Source organism: Lissotriton helveticus, chromosome 11 (genome assembly GCF_964261635.1).
Source record: "Lissotriton helveticus chromosome 11, aLisHel1.1, whole genome shotgun sequence".
In the NCBI taxonomy this organism is placed as follows: Eukaryota; Metazoa; Chordata; class Amphibia; order Caudata; family Salamandridae; genus Lissotriton; species Lissotriton helveticus.
This window is the reverse complement of record NC_136072.1, coordinates 840,285,723-840,299,320: the sequence shown is the minus strand read 5'-3', so window position 1 is coordinate 840,299,320 and position 13,598 is coordinate 840,285,723. Positions and strand designations below refer to the sequence as shown.

Here is a 13,598-nt window from a genome sequence, read left to right as displayed (position 1 = left end):
AATAACCACTTTGACAATATGGTCAATTAGTGTAAGAATAGGTGTGATTTGTTATGACCGTGGCTAGCAGAAGTGTGTTAGTGAGAGGGAGAGCAATGTCATTAGCATGGAATAAATGTGAGCAGTGAAGTCATATGGGGGAGAATGAATTGACTAATGTAAGAATGAGTGTACTTTTGAGGAGAGAACAAAGTCACAAATGGGGAGAATGACGCAGAGAAGGTGACAAATTAAGGAAATATGGGGAAATTCAAGGATAATAATTCATATTATGGAAAGAATCATAGCTAAAATAAGGATGATTGAGGTAGACTGCGTATTTTGTTGTCGAGAATCCGAGAAACATGATGTCAAGATGAATAATCACAGGGCATTTCCAATAAGGTGAGTTTAGTGGTAATTGTTAGACCAAAAAGAGTATTGAGATTGCATGCTGGTCGTGTTAACTTGTTTTTCTTCAGTTTGCAGAGAGCATGGAGCAGATAAAGACCCAAGCCCTGAATGACCAAGCTTTCTCCTTCAAGAAGGAAACTGAGACTCTCATGAAGGTTTTGGAGGTACATTTAATTTATTAGTGAAAGCGATCACTTTTTACTAGATTTTTATATTTCTATTAACCAAAGATATTTTCTTGGGGGAGATTGTGCTAGAGCTGGGGACTGTTTGGATTCTTCATATGGCTTCTAGTGGATTTTATTACAGAGTCCTCACCTTATAAATTAACCTTCCAGGCTTTAGATCAGTCCCGGAAACGTTTCTCAGCAATATCTCCTCAGTGCTGCTAGGTGATGCAATACAGCTTCAAGATTGACTCCGCCTCCAGACATGATGCCACTAAACAATATTGGGCATCAAATGTCATGATTGTTGCTGTTTTTTCATCCCTCACCAACGTGGTTGGGAGCCCTCGATGTCTCACTGACACAATTTCACAACATTTCCACAGTGACTAGGTCAAATGTCTTCTCTAAATCTTGTTGCAAGTGCTGCCAGATGATTTCATTATTGGGCCCACACAACATGAAACACTAGGCTGCGGCCTGTGAATTCTGTGTTTCCATGAACTCAATGGCTATCAGGAAGCGGGCAGCTAATTTATTTTTGGCCAATGCATGCAGAGAGATGCTGAAGCACTCTACCTTACTCCTAGGTACGTCACCTGCCAGGGAGACACATAGGGACTCTCCCACACCCCCAAGTAAGTTACCTCTCAGGGAGCAAGCTCCAGAGATTCTCCCACAAAGGCACATTTGGAAAGAGAAGTCCTTGGAGGAGAGTAGGATCTGCTTATTATAGTCACACCCACTTTTTTTTGATGTTTCACTGTTTTCGATTTAGACTGGCTGGGATCCTGCTATCCAGGACCCCAGCCTAGCTACTTTCTCCTCTAAATTGATTGCATGTACTTTAGGTACACTCCAGATTGGATTCTGGGGTACCCTTATAAGTCCCTAGTACATGGTATACTATGTACCAAGGGCATAGGTACCCCAGAGCATCTATTGTGCCACCCCTGAGCGACCACTCAAACTGACACCACAGGTCTGCAGTCTGTGGAAGGTGATGCATGCACCCCTTACTTAGATATAGGTTCACTATATCTACCTTTTATCACAGCACATATAAACCTATCAGTCACCCCTATGGCAGGCCTTACCAATCCTGAAGGCAGGGTGCTGGGTTTTATGTGAGAGGGTGCCCATGCATGAGCAGTGCCCCTCTGCAGCCTTCGGAACCTATTTTCCGGGGTTGTTTGTGATGCAGCCAACCATATACTTTTAAGTGCATTATGACCTCCTGGTAAATGCTAACTTTAAAACGGCTGCTTTGAAACATGTTGTGTTTGGTGTCAAACATCTTGGAATCATGGAGGAGGTATGATGCCACCCTCCTAAAGGGACATATGCGACACACCGGTATACCCGGTACCAGCGTTCCCTACCTGGGCATCACAAAATGGATGCTGCAAGCCACCGACACAAGTCTGCCCTCCTGCTGCTAAGCCAAGCTCGAGCAAGGGAAGGCTTGACAATAGGCTTCCTGTCCCAGGGAGGTGTAAACACCTCTCACATAGGCTTTAGTGTATTGGGGCTGGGTGGGTGCACTCTGAGAGTGCTTTGATGTCTGAACTGGGGGCACATTTGGTGTCCCTGTGCATAGTCCAGCTCAAACCGGTTACAGGAGCCATTTGCTCCTGCTCTGCTGCGAAACTGGACAAAGGACATGGATGTAGCCAGTCCTCTGTCCTGACCCTCCCATAGGTGGGTCCCCAGAGTTTGTCCCACTCCTTCCTTGGTTATAAAGTTGGAACGCCTGACTATAGGACTTTAGATTTTACCTGGACTAAACTCTGCTACAGAAACCAAGTACTTTGACGATCTGCACAACGCTGGACGACTGAAGAATCTCCCTTGGAGTAAAGGAGTTACTCCCCTGATAAGCAGGCACCTAAACGCATCTGACCGGTTTGCATCGCCGAAGCCCCAGAGGACTCCAAAGATTTCTGCAACCCAGGAAGTGGGTTCCCAATGTCTCTGAGGTTGATCTGCACTCTCAGCTAATCTGAGGCCCGTATACCTCGTGGGGACCATGCAACCCGAACCCCTGTGCACCGTGCTCTTTTGCAGCAGGATATGCTTTCCGGTGACCCCTGAGGCTGTGCTTCGAGCTACTTGTAGTCCTGACCCCAAGCAGTGTTTCCACTGAAGATTTCCAGCCTACACTCCACAAGTGTTCCGTGGGCTGGTATTTTGTGATTCATCTCGAGGTCCCTTCGCGATCCCTGGTCCGTTGGCTTGTGGATCCCTGTGAAGGTAACTTTGGCTTTCCGTGGGCTTTCCTGGTTGCCCCAGATGTGCCCGGACTCCATTGCTTGGAGAGTCCCCAGGACCTTGCTGGTCCCCACCGAAGCTGATTTCCTCTGACTGCGTGAGTTGCAGTTGCCAAGGCTTGTTGGTGTTCCATCCGGACTCTAACCCACCCCCCCCCCAGCACTTGACATCCTTCGTGGGACAGCTCACCTTCAGACTTTGGTCATCCCTCGACGTCTCCTGGTCCCCGTGGCTGCAGAGTCAAGCATTGCGTCAACTCACCTGAAGCACCCAACATCGGTGGGCATTCATCTACCGAGCCCCTGGTCACCCTGAAGTGACCCAGACTCTGTCCCCTCTGCTTTCAGGTTCTTCTCACCTCGAATCCAGGCTTGGATTCCACCGAACACTTTTCCTCTTCACGGCTGCAGCACTTTTCTGCATCACGCCATTGAAAACGACGAAGATTCCAGACATCAATTGACTCCTATGCACCCAGCTTCCCTGGGTTAGGTAACACAAGTACTCCGGTGCTCACAAGGGTGCTGGCCTTAGAACCTTCTAAGTTTGAAAGGGTTTGCTCAAAGTCCTCTCCGAAGTGTCATTAATCTCTAAAATTCCAACCGTGACTTTCCCATAGAGTTGTACGGAGCTTGCGCCTGTGTTCTCACACTGCACCCGTCCTCCATGGGTCTCCTGTGTCACTACCTTGGGTGGTTCCTTGGGGTCCCAGCGATTCTACTTGCCCTAGGCACTGTCAGGCACATGCATCAAGCTAGGCTTTTGCGAATACTTAATTGCAATTATTATGGAATCCCAATTAAGGACTCACAAAAGCCTATATAGATACAAGCAAATAGAGAGGCAACAAAGCAAATTTATTTCAAAATGCTATATCACGCTAAAGAAATGAAAATGTCCTTCAATGATGTCAAGCAGATGATTTCTTTAATACATCCTGGAAATGTTCTTGACGTAAGATGGTCAAATTCAATACTCACCACGCAGCCAACGCGTTTCGCCCCAATGGGACTTCCTTAGGGCATCCAATATGGTCCAACCAATAAAGTCTTTACTGCTCGTGTTTCAGATCAATATGATAAAAGCTCCTCGTGGGGGTGTCCCATCCAGCAATAATCAATATTCACTAAGGGGACATTCACATAAGAAGTGCACACTTCGTAAAAATATAAGTAACACACGCTAAAAGGCTCCAAGTTTAGGAGATATCAAACATCTTCAAGTAAATCTGTGTACGCTGTGATATGCAACACTTAGTCAGCGTGGATACTCGACAAAGCGCCGCCTGTACGACGGCGAATCCCGCAATCCGCTGTCCGCCCGATTCGAATTCCAAAAGGTCCTTTGGCGGTGGACTAAAAGAGGTGGGCAACTAAAATTGGACTGATCTATTAGGATCCACGTGTATAGTAAGGTGGTGCAACTTCTTTCTCCCCTACTGCCAATCTGTTAATTTTTGTATATTTTTGAGAATATGCAGTCAGTCATTCCTCCCCCATTTTATGAAGCACCAGGGGAACCACCCATATCTTGGAAGAATTGATTTGGTGCATTCCAGACTTATTTGGGGGCTATTGGTACTACAAGAGTTAGATCGGAGATGAAACTTTCTTCTCCTAGAATTCTTTCTGCCTGGCGCAACGACCAGAACACAGACAACATGACCGCCTTCAAGCACACCACCCGCAAACACCACCAGCTGATCCCCACCACCAAGAAGACAGCATTCAAAGAACGACTGGACAACAACGCCCACAACAGCAAGGAACTCTTCAGCATTGTCAAAGAGCTCTCCAACCCCAGCGCCGGAAACAACGACATCACTCCCTCGCAAGACCTCTGCGACTCACTCGCCTCGTTCTTCCACCGCAAGATCGCCGAAATACACAACAGCTTCGGCGCACCAACCACGCACCCAACCACCGAACCAACGCCCCCCACCACCACCCTCTGCGCCTGGACCCCGGTCACCACCGAAGACACCACCCGCACGAGTAACACCACCCAGTCCGGATCCCCAACCGATCCCTGCCACCACCACGTCTTCAACAAGGCCGACTCCATCATCGCACCCCAACTCCGGGACATCATCAACGCCTCCTTCAACACCGCCACCTTCCCGGAAAGTTTGAAGCACGCCGAGCTCAGCGCCCTCCTGAAGAAACCAATAGCGGACCCCACCGACCTCAAGAACTTCCGCCCCATCTCGCTCCTCCCTTTTCCTGCCAAAGTCATCAAGAAGACCGTCAACAGACAACTTGCCACCTTCCTAGAGACAAACGGATCCCTCGACCACTCGCAGTCCGGCTACCGAGCCAACCACAGCACAGAGACCGCCCTCATCGCAGCCACTGACGACATCAGATCCCTGCTCGACAACGGGGAAACAGCGGCTCTCATCCTCCTGGACCTCTCCGCAGCATTCGATACTGTCTGCCACCGCACCCTAGTGCAGCGTCTCAGCAACATCGGAATCCAAGGGAAGGCACTGGAGTGGATCATCTCGTTCCTCGCTGGAAGAACCCAGAGAGTCCGCCTCCCCCCGTACAGATCCGAGGCCACCGAAGTCATCTGCGGCGTACCACAGGGATCATCGCTCAGCCCCACCCTCTTCAACATCTACATGAGCCCCCTCGCAGCCATCGCACGTCAACACAACCTCAACATCAGCTCCTACGCCGACGACACCCTGCTGATCCTCTCCCTCACCAACGACCCAGCCACCGCCAGAACCAGCCTACACGAAGGGATGAAAGACGTCGCCGAGTGGATGAAGAACAGCCGCCTGAAACTGAACTCAGACAAGACGGGAGTCCTCATCCTGGGGTCATCACCCTCCGCCTGGGACGACTCCTGGTGGCCCCCTGCCCTGAGCACCACTCCCAAGCCAACGGACCACGCACGTAACCTGGGCTTCATTCTGGACTCCTCCCTCTCGATGACCAGACAAGTCAACGCCGTCTCATCATCGTGCTTCAACACCCTGCGCATGCTCCGGAAGACGGTCACTCAGGCACTCGTCACTAGCCGTCTGGACTTCGGAAACACCCTCTACGCCGGAACCACAGCCAAACTCCAGAAAATACTCCAACGCATCCAGAACGCCTCCGCACGACTCGTCCTGGACGTCCCCCGACACAGCCACATCTCCGGCCACCTGAGAGACCTGCACTGGCTCCCCGTCAGCAAGAGAATCACGTTCAGACTCCTCACCCACGCACACAAGGCTCTCCACGACCTGGGCCCCAAGTACCTCAACAACCGCCTGACCTTCTACACGCCCACCCGCCAGCTACGGTTGACCAGCCTCGCCCTCGCCGCCGTTCCACGCATCCACAGAGCCACCGCCGGAGGAAGATCCTTCTCCTACCTGGCAGCCAAGACATGGAACTCCCTCCCCATCCACCTTCGACGATCCCAGGACCACCTCCCCTTCAGAAAGCAACTCAAGACCTGGCTTTTCGAGCAGTAACGGACCCCTCCCCCCCCCCAGCGCCTTGAGACCCTTCCGGGTGAGTAGCGCGCTATACAAATGCCATGATTGATTGATTGATTGATTTCTGTTTTGAAGGTAAATTTGTATTTGAGCATTTTCCGTGACATTGTCCAGGAAGAATGTCAGAATTTAGTTGAATACAAGGAAGTTGTAAAGCAACTACAGCTGTGATTTGATGTGTAGCTGAGTATAGTTGTGTTGAGTCACAAATGCTTTAAAAGAAAATAACTTATTTGAGAAAATGTTGATTCTTACATCTCAGCACTTAGACATCGCATAGCATGAGTTTGAAACTTTTATAGACCATTCGGTGCATGATCAATTTATTTGACAGTGTGTGAACAAATAAATACAGCAAATAAAAAAAGAAACTATCAGAACTGCTAAGATTATTGAATCTGTTCAGAATTCTGTTTAAGAATTGTATGACACATGGAATGATGCTGTTAATATTGTATGTTCTAAAGACAACAAGAGTGTTAAGGAGATAAGAGTCTAAATCAGAACAGCCCATTTTTAATCTACCCAATACATGTTTCAGATGTGGTTATGCTGCTCATGTCAAAGATGGGAAGGAGTGTCCAGCCAAATTTGTAACATGCAGGAACTGTAATAAGGTTTGACCTTTTGTGAAAGTGTGCCAAGGGCAAAAGAAACAGAGGAAAGGTTAATCAACGTGGAAGAGAATGCCAGTGGTTTGCTTAAGGTTCAGGAAGATCTTCAGGACCTGGTACTTGTTGTCAAGGTGAGCGGTATTATGACTGGTGACCCTTGCAAGTGTGTTGATCATTATATTGAGGTCCTAGTTGGAGACAAACCTGTAAGATTGTTGGTTGATTCAGGAGCCAGAATTATTATGATTACTCAGGAGTTATTTGATGAGACGTAACCAGGTAGAGAGTCGGAACCACCTGATCGTACCCCTGTTTCTTATGAGGAGAGGAGAATTGAGTTTTCAGGTTTTTTCGAAGACATTTTGGTTTTTAGAGGACAGAAAATTTTCAGGAACATTTATGTGGCTGTGAAAGAACTCTGCATTTTAGGTTGGTTTCATCAGGGTTTGTTCCACATGGTTATGAAGCCTGGGACCAAGGATCAAGCTTCATTTGTAATGGACAGTACAGGTGATGAGATGATTCAGAATTATCCTTAAGTTTTTCCAGTCACTCTTAGAACTATAAAAAGTTTTCAACATTCGGTTAAACTTAAAGAGGGGTGGTCCCCGTTAAGCACAAGTTACATCATGTATCTTTTTGTGTCAGGTAGAATCTAGAGAAAGAACTGTGGGTGTTGAGTAACAAGAGGATCATTGAGCCAGTTGAAATGTCATTATGGTTGTCTCCACTGTTACAAGCTGATCTTAGAAGCTTTAATAGGGAAATTGTGGTTGATTCGCATCCCCTTCCCGAAATTTCAGAATTGTTGGCGTTAATCAAGAACTCAAAATAGTTATCTGAATTGGATTTATCTTCAGCTTATCATCATATAGTGTTAGAATCAGATTCAAGATTTTTCACTGCATTTATTTCTCCAGTAGGTACTTTCCATTACTGTAGGATGCATTTCGGTTGGCTTCTGCTGCCTCTATTTTTCAGAGAATAATGTAATTTTTTTTCAAGCATGTTGAAGGGGTGGCAGTTTGCAAGGATGATTTCTTCATTTTTGCGTCTTCTAAAGAGAAACGCAAGATTTTATATAGAGTTCTGTCCATTATGCTAGAAAAGGGAGTTGTGTTAAAAAAGAGAAATATAAATTGCGTAAAACAAAGGGTGGAAAATTTGGAACATATTGGGTCGGGTGGCAGTATTGAACCTAGGTCAGGTTTTGTTGAGGCCATTGTAAATGCTCCTCCATATACCGATAAGACTGGCCTTAAGTTCTTTTTTGCCCCATGTGAGTTTTGTACTGGTTTCATCTCTGATTACTCTACTCATTACACCATTGTTGGTTTCACTTAAGACAAATTCACCTTTTGTATGGAGTAACTTGTGAAAACACTTTTGAGTGGATCAAAAATATTTTGAATGCTCTTAAGCTTTGCGTGGGTGTTTGTTGACTTTTATTCAAAGTGTCCAGAGGTAATATTTGTTTCTGAACCTAATGCTAAATCTGTGGTTGATTATGTTAATATTCTTTTCTTATGGGAAGGTTTCCTACTGTTTTTGGTTTTTGACAATGGGGTTCAGTTTGTGAGTGATAAAGTAAAAAAATGTCTTGGGTCCAGTGACGTCAAATATTTGAGAAGCTCACATTATAACCTACAAACTAATGGGCTTGTTGAACAAACTATTTTGGTTCAATGGGCGATGTCTAACAGATGTAAAGTGATTAATGCGGTGCATGCCATCTTGTGGTTTTATCGCACCAGCCCACATTTGTCTACTAAAGTTTCTGCTTTTAAAATTTTGAGAGGCAGTAAACCAGCTACCAGGGTGTAACCTGACTAAATGACAAGGTGGGGGAAATTAGTCACTATTCTGGAAGCTATTGAAGCTGTAAGGGCCCCCTGAGTTGCCTCACCGCCACCCTTTCCATGGCAGGCTCGCCGCCATGGAAAGGGTGGCAGTAAACCAATTTGTAATATGCTCGGTGGTGCCGCAGCGGCACCACCACCACCACATTGCTGCCTCTGACTGCTGGGCCACCACCGTGGGATCACGGATCCCCGTTGGTTGCAGCAGACCTGTGGTAGTCCAACCACCACACTCAGGATGTGTGTGAGTGGTGCCACAGTGTGGTGGTGGCTGGACTGCCACCAGGGGTTCCGCCAAACTCATAATCAGCCCCTTAATCAAGTTTTGTTCCTTGGCAATTTTTAAATGAAACATCCTTATTTGAACCACATAATTTGACACTCCACAAACACTTCATTAAGTATAGACCAAGTTGAAGATCCTCTATTTACAGTGAGTGACATGCTGCCTATTACCTGATTAATACATGGTATTATTTCTGTACCCATATTAGCTTTTTATTTTCATGACTGTCAAATATATAAATCAGTTGGTTGGTATGAAACTATGCACAATTCGCAACTGTTCCATTCATGAGAATTCCCTTTCACCCACATCTGTTTAAATGAAAATGTAGATGACCCTGTATATATCAGTGCAGTAAATTGCAGGCATTCTTATGTACACTCCCATCTGTGTGACACTATATCTTTGCACTGAATGTGTAGTGCTTTAATGCCAGGGCTAAGCTGTATCTTATCTGTTTCCCCCTTGCATTCATTCCTATACATCAGAAATGTGAATTACTGCTCTTATTTGTTCTTAACAAATTTTACTTGCTGTGGGTTGTTGAAGGACCTTTTATCCACTGCCTAGAAATATAATTAGGAACATCCCTTGGGCTAGTATTAGTATGAAATCTATGCCTTGCGGGTGATTGAACAAACTATTGTCTGTTCGCTTACAAAAAGAAATCCCTTTGACTTCAGCGGATGAAGTTTATAATCTGTAGACAGCCAGGACTGCTTCAGAAATTCAGCTGCTGTTACACACACAATACTCCATGTTTTTTTCAAGCATCATTCAATTGATATTTAACTCATCTGTAACAACTGGTGTTGTGCATCTTTTTAAGAACATTGACTCTGGTCTAGTAACTGGATTTAAAGCAGTAGTCTAACTGATTCCGTAATTTTTTCAGTCTCTGTTCTCCAGCCTTTTTGGAGGATTTTCAATCATAATACTGCTAATTGGCTGTTGTAGCATCATCTTTTTCCTGTTCCGCCAAGGAAATCAATAACATGGAGTACCCATATCAAACTGAAAAAAGTTGCAGAGAAACTCTAGCACGCTACCTGGGATACGATTGGCTATCTGAACTCAGTGAGCACCGGATGCTCACCCTTTGAGAAAGTGAATGCTACACAAGTAAAACCTGTTTTCTGGGTACATAAGCTGTATGACAGACATTCTCTTGGATTTACATTTGGAGCTGCCCCCAGTGACTTATCTGGATATGGAAAGAATCATTCAACCTTTACGTGAACACCAGAGACAGTGCCAAGCGATTCACCAGTCTCTTATACAGGCCGCCACCTATGGCAGTATCACCAGTGGCATTTTTCGACATAGCTCTTGATGAATTGCTTGACTGACTCATTGCTATTCTTTTAGCCCCCTGAAGAGGAACCGCTAACAACATCAAGTGCCTCAGACGAGCAGCCAGTTGCTGGTCCATCAAACACACAGACTATTGACGGCAAAAAGTGCTCTGTATGGTTTTGCAAAGCTCACACGGATGCTGCATGTGCACCTGACAATGTCGACATGTCCTCTGATGGGGAATGACTTCACAAGTAAGTCGACCAACAAATCACGACATGCATTTACCATATGTACCACAAAACCTTTACAAACGATAGACAAATGTGGTTTTTTAATGTAATTTTTTTCATTTTTAGTAGACTTTTTTTTTTTTTTTTTTTTTTAATTCTTTATTAGGAAGTATAACAGGATGATACATTCAGCATTTCAAGAAACAAATGTAAACAAACACCTTCTCCTTACTGGTTGTCATTAGTACGAATTGGATCTCCGCCGTTACATCACATCACTGTATCATCATGCATAGGACTTCATTCCTGTCTTTCCCTTCCCTCCTCCCTTACTCCCATAGCACATCCCAGCCAGAGTAGCCACTATATGCCCACCAACAACCATCCTTTAATGGTATAAAACTGCACATCTGTGCCAAGTTCACTATATATTGTCAGCATTGTGCTTCGGCCTCCCTGTGTCACCGTCAGCCAATCCCCACCCTGTCCAATGGTTGTTCCTGGTTATATACTGCACAACACATACACTTACACTACATGCAGCTATGGGTCATTTTCGGGTTAGTAGACTCTTTTAAATTTTGTTTTTTACCGCACATTTCTAATCTAGCCTATGTCTTATTATCACTGGTATGTTTATTCCCCAACACACATAAAACTCTTTAGAGAGAAATGTATTAGTTGATTATCTGTAACTATGCAATGCTTGCACATTTTAATGCTTCGCTGTGTGAACCATAAACAATCACATATGTTTTATCCATCCTTTATAGCTGGAAGTTTTTAATGGCTTTTGTTTAATGCTATCTGTACACTGTATACATTATTTAGATATGTATTTTAGTCTAAATATTTGTAGATTATAATAATTTGAGAGCATGGCTTTCCCTAAACGCTAGCAAAATTCCTATTGACCAGACATGCCCCAATGATGTTGCATTCAGACGTACAAGCTGAGGATAATGTAAAGTCCCCAAGGTCCGACTCCATCTTAGCCCATGGCAGTTGCCATCATCCTTAATTTAGACGATGGACACAGCCATATTCTCTGATTAATGCAGATGTCACTAGACCTTATTTTCCTTAGAACTGTAATTTCTGATAGATACATCTGCCGTGTGGATTCCTCACCTTGTGAATATCCCCCTGCGTCAGCAACATTCGGAAATTCTTTTTTTTTGTAGCTTCGCGCCGACGTGGACTTGGACGTCATAGATGCACGGCATCGCTCGCGACTCCGCTGACGTCACCGACGCCCATAATAGGCCCACGCCTGCGTGATGACATCAGTTCCCTTTTTTCCGCGTCGTCGACGCTAACGGTTTCGGGATACTCAGTAGCTTTTGGTAACTCTGTTACTGTTTTTCTTCGTTTCTTTACTCTCTTGCCTCTTTGTCTCCTTATAATGTCGACAAAGAAGACTGGTTTTAAACCCTGCAGGGAGTGCGGGAAGATGATGTCCGTTACGGACCCACACCAGGACTGTATTTGGTGTTTGAGCTCCGACCACGACGTGGATGGATGCTCGTCATGTCAAAAAATGAATCCAAAGGCCCTGCGAGAAAGGGAGACCAAGCTTCTTGTGGCAAGACTGAAAGCCGATAAAGGAAAGAAGTCTTCAAAATCCCGCTCGAGGAAGTCGAGGTCGAGGTCAAGATCAAGATCTCGAGAGGCGTTGGCTTCGAAGTCTTCATCGGATCATGCTTCGAGGTCACATAAGAAGCATAAGAAAAGGAGACATGAATCTCGACGTCATTCGGGTGAGAAGTCGGGCTTGAGGTCGAGATCACCCAAGAAGGTTAAGTCGAAGGTGATCCCTCCACAGGAGGTTTCGGATTGAGAAGGCGAGGCCTCGCCTTCGGAGTCACAAGTTCAATCTCCGACTCCGGTTTCCGATCCGACTCCGACGCCGTCTCCGGCTCAAGAAGAGGTCGGTGAAGTTCCTAATGAGGAAGAAGAATCGGCTCCTGTTGATGAACCAGATTCGAATCTGCCTCGAGAACGACCTGAGGGTGATCATCCACCTTTTCCAGCACCAGGTCAGGATCCTTCAGCGTTCTTGAACGCTATGTATGGTGTATTCTCGAGGTCATGGTACCCCTCTGGTGCGCCTTCGGGTCCCATGGGTCCAATGGCATTTAATTTGGGTGTGCCTCACTCTTATGCCCCGGCACCTTTCATGCCGTATATGCCGGCCCCGACTCCGCTGTGGCAGTACCCGGCTCCACCGAGGTCGACGCCGATGTCGACGCCGGCTCGACCGAAGTAGACGACTCCAGCACCGGCGACGCCCGCTCCAAGCAAATCTCTGGAGCATCCTTCTAAACCTTCGAATTCGGTACCGACGTTGGCTCCGGCGCCGTCGGAGTCGACAGTGAATCCGGCTGCAATCCGTGTAAAACAGAGATCTAGGAGAGAAGCTCAACGTCTCCTAAAAGAACGAAGGTATTATGAGTCTCATTCAGATTTGGAGGAAGGTGAACTGGATGAGAATTATTTCGAGGAGCTAGCTGATGCTGTAGTGTAGTTCCTATCTTCCCAATAGGCTCTGCGCATTGGAATAATACCTACAGCAGTAAAGGCCTAGGCCAGACGTTAACTAGGTCTACTACTGTCGATACTAGACTTAAGTTTTGGGTTTGCCAGCATAGCTCAGAGTTCGCTAGAAACTTTCTCGAATGTTTAAGGAGGAATTAACTTCCCTGATTAGACAAGAAGGGATTTAGTTTCTGACAACCATAGAACATGACAACTTTGCTCTCCCCTAATCAAGAGTCAATCTCGAGAGTCGTGTGAACAAAAGGCAAATTATTTTACTCAGTCAGTACGTGCATTCTTAGTCTCATCAGAATGTAGAGAAAAGGAAGAGACGGGCGTGTTCAATAAAAAGGTGTTATTTATTGATCAGTCTCTTTTCTCATACAAGAGAAATGGATCGATATTATTGCAATACTTATAGCTAAGTAAAGTGCATACATTAAAA

At 45.7% G+C, this 13,598-nt stretch overlaps 1 protein-coding gene across 1 annotated transcript in view; it reads left to right on the top strand.

Annotated features, from left to right (window-relative positions):
- LOC144792163 (uncharacterized) overlaps positions 1–13,598 on the top strand; it is a 581,805-nt gene that overhangs the window by 253,999 nt on the left and 314,208 nt on the right. The window contains exon 18 of the mRNA XM_078667056.1: positions 462–557. Coding sequence (XP_078523182.1) covers positions 462–557 — 96 coding nt within the window. The remainder of the gene's footprint in view (positions 1–461; positions 558–13,598) is intronic.